Source organism: Pristiophorus japonicus, chromosome 4 (genome assembly GCF_044704955.1).
Source record: "Pristiophorus japonicus isolate sPriJap1 chromosome 4, sPriJap1.hap1, whole genome shotgun sequence".
Taxonomy (NCBI): Eukaryota; Metazoa; Chordata; class Chondrichthyes; family Pristiophoridae; genus Pristiophorus; species Pristiophorus japonicus.
In genome coordinates, this window is record NC_091980.1 from 244,072,520 (window position 1) to 244,085,303 (window position 12,784).

At 38.6% G+C, this 12,784-nt stretch overlaps 1 protein-coding gene across 3 annotated transcripts in view; it reads left to right on the forward strand.

The window, feature by feature from the left end:
- map4k5 (mitogen-activated protein kinase kinase kinase kinase 5) overlaps positions 1-12,784 on the forward strand; it is a 285,168-nt gene that overhangs the window by 220,620 nt on the left and 51,764 nt on the right. For all 3 annotated transcript variants that reach the window (XM_070879237.1, XM_070879238.1, XM_070879239.1), the window contains 7 exons: positions 980-1,022; positions 4,269-4,473; positions 6,838-6,926; positions 7,516-7,557; positions 8,771-8,855; positions 8,960-9,039; positions 9,249-9,309. In XM_070879237.1, coding sequence (XP_070735338.1) covers positions 980-1,022; positions 4,269-4,473; positions 6,838-6,926; positions 7,516-7,557; positions 8,771-8,855; positions 8,960-9,039; positions 9,249-9,309 — 605 coding nt within the window. The remainder of the gene's footprint in view (positions 1-979; positions 1,023-4,268; positions 4,474-6,837; positions 6,927-7,515; positions 7,558-8,770; positions 8,856-8,959; positions 9,040-9,248; positions 9,310-12,784) is intronic.

The window sequence follows — 12,784 nt, forward strand, 5'->3', positions numbered from 1 at the left end:
CTTGCTGTACCTGCATACTATCCTTTTGTGTTTTATGCACAAGTATTGCCAGGTCCCACTGTACTGCAGCACTTTGCAATCTTTCTCCATTTAAATAATAGCTTGCTCTTTGATTTTTTCCTGCCAAAGTGCATGACCTCACACTTTCCAACATATTGTACTCCATCTGCCAAATTTTTGCCCACTCACTTAGCCTGTTTGTGTCCTCCTCACAAATTGCTTTTCCTCCCATCTTTGTATCATCCACAAACTTGGCTACGTTACACTCAGTCCCTTCTTCCAAATCATTAATATAGATTGTAAATAGTTGGAGTCCCAGCACTGATCCCTGCGGCACCCCACTAGTTACTGGTTGCCAACCAGAGAATGAACCATTTATCCCGATTCTCTGTTAGCCAATCCTCTATCCATGCTAATATATTACCCCCAACCCTGTGAACTTTTATCTTGTGCAGTAACCTTTTATGTGACACTTTTTGTCAAATGCCTTCTGGAAATCCAAATACACCACATCCATTGGTTCCCCTTTATCCACTCTGTTCGTTACATCTTCAAAGAACTCCAGCAAATTTGTCAAACATGTAGAGTGGGAAAGAAGAATCACATGGTGTAATTTCAGATATTTTTGTCTAAGAATAAAGGGAAAACCATATCGTGTGTCAAACTTGGCCATTGATGCAGTCTGACACCTGGTTCAGGAATAGCCTGGAAACTGGTGGTCTGCCAACCTTCTAGTTGCAGATTGGAGAGAGGATCCAAGAAGGGGAAATATAAATGTTTGTTTTCCTATATTCAATTTTTTATTTTAGAACTAATTTGATTAAAGTTTGTGCAACTGAACTTTTGTTGGTTGTGCTTTTGATGCATTGTATACAATTTTGTGCTTTATCTTCATGTTGTAACTTTTTAATATTTTCATATACTTTTTAAAACTCATTATTTTTGAACTTTGTTAAACTATTTGCCTGTTTTCCATAAGGTCAACACTTAAACGAGCAGTTCCACCTCCCCTTCCACCAAAGGTGAGTCCTCTTACAATGGACACTTTGTCTTAATTACAGTAAAATTGCTGGTTAACTTTATTTTAATACTGCATATAGTATTCAAGGAGAATATGAGTAAGTACATTTGTGAATAGCTAATTGCTATGGCAGGTAATTTGTGAGACCCTTCAACCCCTCAACAAAATGTGTGATTTTTGTAACATGTGATGAGCTTTAATTTCATTTCCACCCACCCACCCTACCCCAACTGATGTAGCCTTTTTTTAAATATCTACATTTGTGGGAATTAAAATTAAAATTTGGTTGTTTAACTGCATTTTAGTATAATAACAATCAGCTGTAATATTATACTGTACCAGCTGTAGCTTGGCTGCAGTCAAACTAAAATTACAACACAAAAGCAAAATCCTGCAGATGCTGCCAATCTGAAATAAAAATGGAAAATCCTGGCAGGCTGTCATGTTTACACTAAAAGGTACAACTTAATGAGCCCATTTGTTGATGGCTTAAGGGTTATCTGTAATGCCACCACCATTACTGTACTGTATCAGCTACAGAAAAATTTCCTGTGATAAATCTCAGTCTCAGTAATTGTCCATAAAGCTTCTCCAAATTAGAAGGAAAACATATATGCATTTTAAATAAATTAATATTTACAGGGCTTCTGCGTGGAGCCCTGAAAATGTTGGCTCACTGGCTAAATGCAGTGGAATGACATCAGTTAGGAAACCTTCCTCGGCTTCTAACGCATTTAGATAACAGCCACATAATTGTGCAAGGCACGTTGAGATGTATGTGACCTGAGGGAAGTACAATATAAATGCAAGTATTTCTTTGCTTTACAGAACGGGAATCTTCCTTTGACAGTCAGGTAGAGTTTCCCACGCCCCACCCTCCCATTAAGTACTGGTCATTTTTTTTTTAAATAACTCTTCCCTAACTGTTCTGAGACTTCAAAGGAAGATTCCACATTCTCTCTCCTCAGCCAATCTGCTTCCAACAAAATAACTAAGTTAACTGGGTACGGTAACATAATGGTTATGTTACTGGTCTAGTAACCCAGTGGTCTGCACTAATAACCCAGAGATGCGAGTTCAAATTGCACCTTGGCAGTTGTGGAATTTAAATTCAGTTAATTAAGTAAATCTGGAATAAAAAGCTAGTAATGGTGATTACTGGATTGTCATAAAAGCCCAACTGGTTCACTGAGGGAAATAAATCTGGCCTAAATGTGACTCTTAACTGCCCTCTGAAATGGCCCAGTTAGCAACCCAATTGTATCAAACTGCTGCAACAAAGTCAGCACTGTGGGAGCATCTTCACCGCACAGATGACAACGTTTCACGAAGGTGGCTCATTACCACTTTCTCAAAGGCAATTAGAGATGGGCTATAAATGATGGCCTTCTGCCAAAGTAAAACACAACTTTATTTTTAAGATAGTCGCATTGTTCCTCTCTAGCTTTGGCATTGATAGTTTTACCTTCTCCTTTAATGTAACCCTGCCATTTAAGAAAGGAGGGAGAAGGAAAACCGGGAAATATAGACCAGTTAGAATCTATTATTAGGAACGTGGTAATGGGGCACTTAGAAAATCATAATATCAAGACGGATTTATGAAGGGGAAATAGTGTTTGGCAAATCTGTAGGAGATTTTTCAGGTTATGAGCAGTGTTGATAAGGGGGCATCAATGGATGTAATGTATTTGGATTTTTGAAAAACCATTTGATAAGTTGGCACATAAGTTACTGCACAAAATTAGGGCTCATGGGATGGGGGTAATTTATTTAACATTGATTAAGAATTGGTTAATGGACAGAAATCAGAAAGTAGGGATAAACAGGTCATTTTCAGGTTGGTGGGCTGTAACTGTTGGGTACCGCAAGGATCAGTGCTTGGATCTCAGCTATTTGGAATCGATATCAATGACAGATAAGGTGACCAGAGTGTAATGTATCCAAGTTTGCTGACGATTCAAAGTTAGGTGGGAAAATAAGCTGCGAGGAGAACGCAAAGGGAAAGAGGCAGGTTAAGTGAGTGGACGAGAATATGGCTGGTGGAATATAATGTGGACAAATGTAAAGTTATCCACGTTAGTAGGAAAAATAGAAAAGCAGAATATTTTTTAAATGGTGAGATTGGGGAATTTTGCTGTTCAGAGGGACCCGAGTATCCTTGTACATGAATCACAGAAAATTAACATGCAGGCACAGCAAGTATTTAGGAAAGGAAAAGGTATGTTGGCCTTTATTGCAGGGGTTGGAGTACAAGAGTAAAGAAGTCTTGTACTCCAACCCCTGCAATTATATAGGGCAATGGTGATACCATACCTGGAGTGCTGTGTAGTTTTGATCTCCTTACCTAAGGAAGGATATATTTGCCTTGGAGGGAGTGCAATGGATGTTCACGAGACGGAATCCTGAATGAGCCGATTGAGTAGACTAGGTCTATATTCCCTAGAATGAGAGGTGATCTTATTTAGAAGAATGAGAGGTGATCTTATTGAAACATATAAAATTCTTAAGGGGCTTCACAGGGTAGATACTAGGAGGATGTTTTCCCTGGCTGGGGAATCTAGAACTAGTGATCACAGTGTTAGAATAAGGGGTCGACCATTTAGGACTGAGATGAGGAGTAAGTTCTTTACTCAGAGTTGTGAATCTTTGGAATTCTTTACCCCAGGGAGCTGTGAATGCTCAGATGTTGAGTATATTCAAGATAGAGATCGATAGATTTTTGAACATTAAGGGAACCAACAGATATGGGAAAAGTGAGATAGAAGATCAGCCGTGATCTTATTGACTAGCGGAGCAGACTCGAAGGGCCGAATGGCCTACTCCTGCTCCTATTTCTTATGTTCTTATACCAGCATTATGAAAACCTGATCAGTTTTCATTGACTGTACTTTTGGTTCTAAAGAATTGAAAATGTATAATAGGTTTATTTGTCACTGGATTCTTCAATAATCCTGACACTTGTTGGGGGGAGAAAAAATAATGACCGGAACCTTACACTTCGGAGTGGTAAAACTGGCGTTATTGAATCCAGCTGCCTGTTATCCACCTCGCCCGATCTTTCCATTGATTTTAATGGGCAGCCAATCTAGTACCACCATTTTTCTGCCCGTTATTTAAAAATTGAAACAATTTGCCACAGCACATTCTTGATCAACTGTTGTTCTATTTGGAAATATATTTGAGTAAGAAAATGAATTAGCTAAAGCTGCATGTTTCTTCTTATTGAAACCAATTTGTACTGTTTCAGCCAAGAGTGCATAGTGCTTCTGATGCTCCAGTTGAAGAGAGATCACAGACGGTCAAAAGGCAACCTTGTACGGAAAATGGACCATCAGCTGTGCCAAGAAGACAGAGTACTCCAACATCGCTGTATCAATCGGAGATTCTTGAAACATCGCTTCCCAGTAGCATTAGTAGCCCTGGATTGCTTGATACCAGAGCCAATGACTTGGGTAATGAAATTAAATGCAGAATGGGTGTTTACTATACTGAAGATTGTAGAGCAGATTGCATACACATTTCTCCCACAATATCTTGCCTCCCCAAAGCCACACAACAACTTGTATTTATATAATGCCTTTAACATAGTAAAACATGCCAAGGCGCTTCACAAGAGTGTTGTAAAACAAAATTTGACACCAAGCCACGTAAGGAGAAACTAGGGTAGATGACCAGATGCTTGGTCAAAGAGGTAAGTGTTGAGAAGCATCTTAAAGGAGAGAGATGTAGAGGTGGAGAGGTTTAGGGAGAGATTTCCAGAGCTTAAGACATTGGTGGTTGTTGGAATAGTTAAGTCTAGAGGTAACAAAGTCATGGATGAGGGTTTCAGCAGCCCATGAGTGGAATCGGGCGATGTTATGGAGGTGAATCAAGGGGTTCATAAACCCACAAGAATGTTTGGTCTATGACTATGTTGAATAAAGGAAGTGTAGGGAACCAGTGCGATGGATTTACACTCTATTAAGGTCTCTCCCATTCAAGTTTCAAGGTCTTGAACCCCCTTCTCTTTTTCAGCATTTTAAAAATGGAAATTCTGTTCAGGATTGCACAGCAGCTAGGACCTAGTAATTGGATCTCTAGTTTACAACAGATCCTAACATGACTGACATTTGATTGAAAAGTAAAAGACTGAGCTTCTCGCATGAGGATTGCTCTCCCTAGAAAGGAACTGCACAATTCAAATGCCTTGAAATTATCAAATAACACTTTTGAACTAGGATAGCTATGGAAACAATCATGCATTTTATCAGAATGTAAAGAATAAAAGGGTGAAAGTCATCAATATGATTAATATTGCACGAGAAGCAAGTCTGATAAGTCCGATGTCCACTTCTCAATCAGCGGGGATTCAAACATCACGTGTTGTGCTGAGATTGGCCCATAATGTACATTCTCTGGCAATGCAAGGCTGCATTGGTGGCTCTTGTTCTTGGCCAGCCCATCTTCCTCATGTCCCCCTGATATCTCTGTTCATTCACCGTTGCTGAGTCAAAATCCTGGAACTTCCTACTTCACAGTTGGGAGTACCTTCACCACACGGTTGGAGAAGATAACTCATCACCATCTTCTCGACGGCAATTAGGGCTGGGAAATGAATGCCGGCCTTGCCAGCGACGCTCACATCCCGTGAATGAATTTTTAAAAATGTACCCCCCCCCCCCCCAAAAGTTTGGAAACCTTCAATATAAAATATACAATGGTATAACAAAACCAGAAACATTGGTATTTGTGATCTGAGTGAAGCAGCAGAATTATCTATTTTATTATTTTTTTTAAACACATTTTTGTAGGATATTACTGCCTGTCAATAACTAGGGATCGATCTGTGTTGCATTAAATATATAGAAGCGTCTACATCAATAGAAAGCTATTGAAATATTATGGTGATGCTTAATATATTGAATAACCAAAGATACTTAGTTATTTAAAATAGATTATAAGAAATTAATGTCGATGTTGCTAAACCCTATTCAGTTTCGGACAGGCGTCCAAGCTTTTGTATTTGTGGGCTGCATAGGTCCCTGGAGCTTTGTGGGCCAGAAGTGAAATTTAAATCCATTATATTTTCTTTAATTTACAGAGACACTATTGTCTATGTTGCAGACACCAGCTGATCTTATTCTGCTTGACATTTATCCAACAGTGTTAAAAAAAACTCTTTCCCAGCCTCCATATCCACAAAATTAACACAGGATAAAACCAGTGAGTAAGCATTTAGGTAGTGCAAATAGGACTGAGTTGCCTGTGCTTCAAGGGCTGGATTTTCAGGGCTTGCCATGGGTTGCAGTTTGGACACCCGTAGGTTAACAACAGTTCAGTAGTATGAGATTTTCTAGATAGCAATGGTTTCTAGGTTACTTAAATTGTAGACTTTGTCACAAGTAGCCCACGTTGAATAGCATAAAGTAATTTCTTAATTTAAATTTTTTCAATCTTTACATTGCTGAATTTATATATCAAGTAGATTAAATAAGAGAATTTTTAAAAACATGAATAATTTAATTTAAAAATGCAACTTTTGTCATATGAGATGTATTTTGAAAATTGCCTTGACCATTATATGGTTTTCCTAATGTATACTATAACATTTTCAAGCTGCTGCTGTAAATGTTTGTATTGTTTGACATGATTATATACAGATATTAGTAATGCCTGTGTACATAAATAGCTTGAGAGAAGTGGAGTGGGGGCAGTCTGCTTTCATGTGTGGAGCTGGTTTAGGACACAATTGTTGAATTTTTCTGCGTAATTTTAGATTTCAGTTGCCTTTAGAAAGATTAGTGCTGGTTGCAGTAATATGTTCTGTATTTGTTCAGATGTTGCAGAAGGCTCTTCAAACTTAAATGGTGAAGGTTCTGAGCATCCTCCGGCATTACCTCGAAGAAAAGATAAGAGAGAATTTCCTGTACGTTGCTTTCTAATTGTTAAATCATTTTATTAAATGAATGTATATCTGCAGTGCTATTTATAAATCTTACTTTTGACTATTATTTTTATAGTAAAAATGTATCCTGGGTTTTACTTGACTCAATTTTTAAGGATTCTTTCAGTTTCTTTTGAAGTCAGTGTGATCCTAATGCTGTTGAAACGTATCAGTGTGGCATAAGTCAAGAACACCAATTCCTCCTGTTTAAAATTTTCCTCTTTATTCCTTTATAAGAATACATTTTTTTCTGACATTTAAAATATGAATGTGTTTCTTAATCCTCCATCTCTTGCCAAATGTTTGGATCAGATGGAGTGAATCGCACAATAGTGAACCTATTACATCTATTGCTATATTATTTCTATCTTGATAAACCAGGAGTACAGATGGCTTGAAATTTGTTTATCCTTCCACATATAAACTGGCAGCATCAGTGGATTTCTGATGTTGGATTGAAGTGATTATAGTGTGTAATGTTTGCATTAATGCATATTAGATTGTGTTATAGCTACATAAATAACAATTTAACTTTTGAATGTTTTTCAAAATTGGAATTCTTCTTTTGTAGAAGCCAGCAATCAATGGCCTTCCTCCAACTCCAAAAGTTCATGTAAGTAAAATATTTTTTGCAGGCATAATTCCTAGCCCATAAAATTCTACTAAGATACTAGCATAGGAACATTAACTGTATTTGTCTGAATTTCCCCCTCTATTACTTTAGTGCAGTTGTTGTGCCATTTTTATAAATTGGTTACTGCTAGTATGGCATGGCAGATTTTATGGGCTGTTAATTCGGGACCCCCCTCTTTTGTATGTATGTTATGGTCAGCAATGCAACACTTGGCATCCTGTGTCAACATTAGCTATAGGGCAAACAGCTGCGGAGTTGAGTTCTCCATTCTCGCAAAGTAATGGTCTTCAGAGACACACCCTTCAGTTGTATCAATGTTCATTTTTCTTTTCACCAATCCTTATGGGCCCTTTGAATAAGATTGCCAATTGATATCAAATAATGGATAGTTTTGTTCTATTGCCTCATATCCACAACAATTTCAGTTGATACTGCCCAAACTCATTTTGCAGAAGACCCTTGGGGCCTATTTGCTTAGGCTGGATTTCATACTAGATTCTACTAGTGAATTGACAGTGTGCTAACACCCTGCGCCATTGAATTTCTCTCAATTTTTTCCACCTCTCTCTGGAAGGTGACTCGTGCAGAGAACAATTTTATGGGCCTTCCAGTACCTCACCCCTATGACCACTTTTCACCAATGAGCCTAGACGGTGAGTGCTAATAGGCAGAATAGGTGGCATCAGAACTGAGTCTGATGCTGTCGTCGCCCCATGCATACAGTTTTTCAGCAGGAGCACTGAATAGCAATCAGGAGCAAGAATAATGCCTGGCTGGCTTTCCTCCCACCAATGGCAGTAAGGATGCAAATTTCTTCCAAGGGCTTGGGTATCTTCTTTTTCTGTCTCTCCCAGCTCTTCTTCCCCCCACCCCACCACCCCATCCCCACGGAAAACGGCAGTTTCTGCTTATATATGGAAATTGAATTTGTTCCAAAGAATGAAAATGACCAAATGAACAGGTAATTAAATATTCTGATTCTAGATTGTGTAATTCCTTCAAATGTTGAATGATAGTTATATCACAGAGGTTACTTTTCCAATAACTATAAACATGTTGATTCTTAAATACATTTATTTTATGTACTATTTCAGGGAAGTCTTCAGTACTTGCAATACTAACTGGAAAATGTGTTCTGGATTCTGAAACATTTTTAACCTAATTTTTGAATGTCAAAACTCTTCAAATATAGATGGGAGCCTGCTTTACAAAGGTATTTGATGGATGTCCTTTGAAGATAAGTTGTGCTACGTCTTGGATACACCCTGAGACAAAGGGTAATGCTATAGCTTATCAGGATTTGAGACCATTTACAAAAAGTTGTACAGTGTTTCTTGTAGTAAAAATATGAACTTTGGCTTTGTGTTTTCCTTTAAATTAGACCAATACTTAATCTTTGGAACTGAAGATGGCATTTATACATTAAATCTGAATGAACTGCATGAAGCTTCAATGGAACAAGTAAGCACAATGAGTATTATGGATAGATTACATCTGACCCTTTCTTGGGAGAGAAGAGCGGGTTTGAAGTATAGCACTGAACTCTAAGGCTATGTTTCAAAAAATGGGATAATGACTGTACAATTCCCTTCTCCATTTAAGTTTTGAATAATTTTTTTATGAATTCTTAAATGTTTCCAATTGATACTGATACAAATATATTTTCCAAGCTTTTTCCCAGGAGATGTACGTGGCTGTACGTTATCAATAATATTTTAATGTCTTTATCAGGTATGTATCCATAAATAAAACGAAATGCTGGCAAGTAAAGATTTGTAAATGCACTTTAATTCAATTTGTCCATGTTCCCATGAAAATTAGGATGTGCACTTTTTATATCAATTTAAGTACTATGAAAAACTGATGGTTTTTGATTTTTAGTTTTCCAATTTATAGAAATTCATTCTTTTGTACTTTTTATTTAAAAACTGCACCTTTTTTTTTCTGTCCCTTCAATAGTTCTGTTGGTATATGTATATCTTGTGAAGCACCACTGACCCATACAGACCAGGGAGGTACTGGCTTTGAACTCCAGTAAGCATTGTGAACTGATCTCAGCCAGGAGAGTAGTGAGGGTCAATACCCTTGGTATCTCAGTCAGGGCAGCAATGAAGACTTTACCTCCCTGGTGTAATAGAGAGTGCCTGCAGCTGATGGTTATCTGGTGACTTATTATGGAATATATGCTTGTTTAGGCTTATAAACAATAATATATCAAGAATGGCCATTTGATATTGAAAATCTATTTTATCCCCTTTGAACCATACTCCCAAGATAAATCACCATCTTTAAGACGAATTTTAAAATTGGGAACAAGTCACGATAAACTTGCAACAAATACAGTTATTCTTAATGTGAGTCCCTCATTGTTAAGAAGTTCACTTTCTAGCAGGAGTCACTGGACAGAAATCAGGAATGGGAATCCTAGCTTTCCCCCTACTTTTAAGCCATATTCCTGCCCCTAAACCCAAGAACTCTGAAGTAAGTTGTATTCCTTATACTGCTTCACCTGTTGACATCAGTTCACTCTGCATAGTCCACTCCACATAGACCAGGGATCAAACCTGGGATCTTTGCAGTCAATGGCATCATACCATCACATGCATTGTGCAATTGGGATACTCTGGAAGCTTGCCTTTGAACACTGCCTAGCTATCAGTTACAGACTATCAGAGCACTGGCAGAAGGTCATTTGCTCAAATTGTGGCCAGGATCAGTACATGATGTGAGAAGCAGAAAAGTGGGCAAAAAAATGCATTGGATGCATTGGATGAATTGGATCGGAGTAGCATGGTGCCAATCAGCATTTGACCATTTATTTCAGGAACATCATATAAAATATATTTTTCATATATTATGTATTACTCTAATATCAAGTACCCTTTTGAGATTTAAGTATATTATAGGATTTTGTGTGCCACATTAAACAGTTGTAGGAAGATGAGAATTTTAACTTGTCCACTTTAGATTATGAATAGTTTTATATTATACCTTAATGACTATATAAAATCTGTGTTGTCACCTGTACTGAATGTAAATTTAACTGAAATAATTATTGTGCTTTTCTTTTCATTTACTATTTGTAATAACTGCTTGTCTAAATGCTTTTGTATGTGAAATTCATTAAATGTCTTGTATTCATTCTCCTCTTCCCATAATGGCTTCACTTTATCTCCTAATCGCACTGGTCACTGCGTGCAGAAGGTAATCACAATTTAAGAATTTTCAGCCTTCACTGTATTTATGCATGCTTTTATGTGAAGTCTTACCTGCTCACGTATCAAAATATAATATTAAAATGCAACTCTACAACTTCATGCCTTTTCCTAAAGGAGTCCAGTGTTTATTTTCTAAGTGCAAAACTTGGTCTCAAAAATAACAACTTAAGAAAGATGACATGCTCATATCTTCCCACCTGAGTATATTCAACTTCCTTGTCATATAATTCCTTGCTTTTGTGTTTTTTTTCTTACCCTTTTTTCACCTCTGCATTTATTTTCAGTAAAATTTAATTCTTGGTAATAGGTTGGATTTTAAAATGACTGTTCTCTACCTTTTCTTCTATGTTCTACGCTAACTGCAGGGACCATTGTATAGACTTGTTTTATTTTTTTTGCTCAAGTCTCAAGAACAAAATTTTATTTTCTACTGAGAGTGTCTCTTTAAGTGTTGCGTGCTGGAAGAGTGTATTTGATTAAAGTCCTCCTGCTATCAGTATCTTTTGATAATTACATCCCGATTATATTACTGTACTTAATTGAGAGACAGCAAGTCTATTCTGCTTGTCTGAAGAGTTTCGCAGCAAACATCTTCATTCCAGAAAATATAATTACAGAATTACATCTGTAATTTGGAAACTGTTATTTGCTTTGCATATTGCCAGTTTCTTTGGGCTGGATTTCTGCCCCCTGGCTGCCTCGGGGGACGGCAATGGTGGTGGTGAGCTCTTCTAGGTGAGTGGCCAGCTTCCAGCTCCCCGCCGGGGTATTTGGGGCTGGTTTTGGTGGGGCGCGGACCATTACTGCCCATAAGAGGCGAGCCAGTGTGCAATGCCCTTGGTTGCAACATCGGATCAATTTTTCCCTCCCTCCCGCCCAACCTGTAGCGCTGCGTAGAGCGCCGTGCTGGGACGGCCTGTGGAAATGGGCGGTCCAAGCTGTAGCGGCTGCAGAGAGGTAAGTAATGTCGATCTCGGGTAAGTGTAATTGTTTTTTTTGCGATTTATGTAATGGTGGCGAGAGGTATTTTTGGGAATGTTTTTGGGTTTTTTTCAGGTTTTATTTCTCCCCAGGCCCCTCTCGGGGCCCAAATTTCCCTATGAGCTGCACCGTTTTTTTTTGTGCAACTTGATTTTTCTGGTCTATCTTTTTAGTTGCAAATATGGCCATTTAATTTGCGCCAGTGTAAGTGAGTTAGTTAGGCTTTTTGTTAGGTCAGTTTTTTTTTCCAAAAGGGGGCATTCCCAGCCACTTACACCATTTATGCCAATTTGGCCAGAAAAAAGTTGTACTAAACTAACTTAGGGCAGTGTATGAGTCCACTTTTGTCCACACAGAAAGACCTTACTTGCAGTTAAGGAATCGGTGCAAGTAACTACATTTAAAGCACCAAAGCACAAAAAGTAATAAGCAATCAATAAATAACACACAAAAAAAAATAGAAGGAACCCTGCACCTAAAACACCAAAATCAATCAGTAAATAACAAATAAAAAATAGAACTCCTACCTTAGGGAATGCAGTGGGCTGCCAATGAGGGAGCCCATTCAGCCAGGGCTAGGGACAGTGTGTTTCGGCCCCTCCCACACAGCCTGCAGCGCGCGTTTGCCGAAATGGTCTGCCAGGAGCTACTACACATGCACACAGCCTCTAGCGCCAGGACCTCGCTCCGCCCCCCTCTTCCTTCTGCGCGATGCCGGCTCCACAGATGGCCTGAGAATCGGCCATGATCGCACGGATTTTTTTTGCCGCTGCTTCTGATGTAAAATGTCGGCAGGGGGTTCGGAGGTGCACCAAAAAAAAACGGAGGGCCAAATTTGTGCCCTTGGAGTGCTCCAAGGCTAGCTCTTGAACTCTGGATTTTCACATGCTAAGCCGGTCTAGCGCCCTAAGAGAAGTGTGCAATGCTTCCCTAAACGCTCCACCCCACACTCGGGGCCCAGCTGCCCAATTTTGCTGACTGAGGCGCTAACTTTTTCCAGGCAGTAT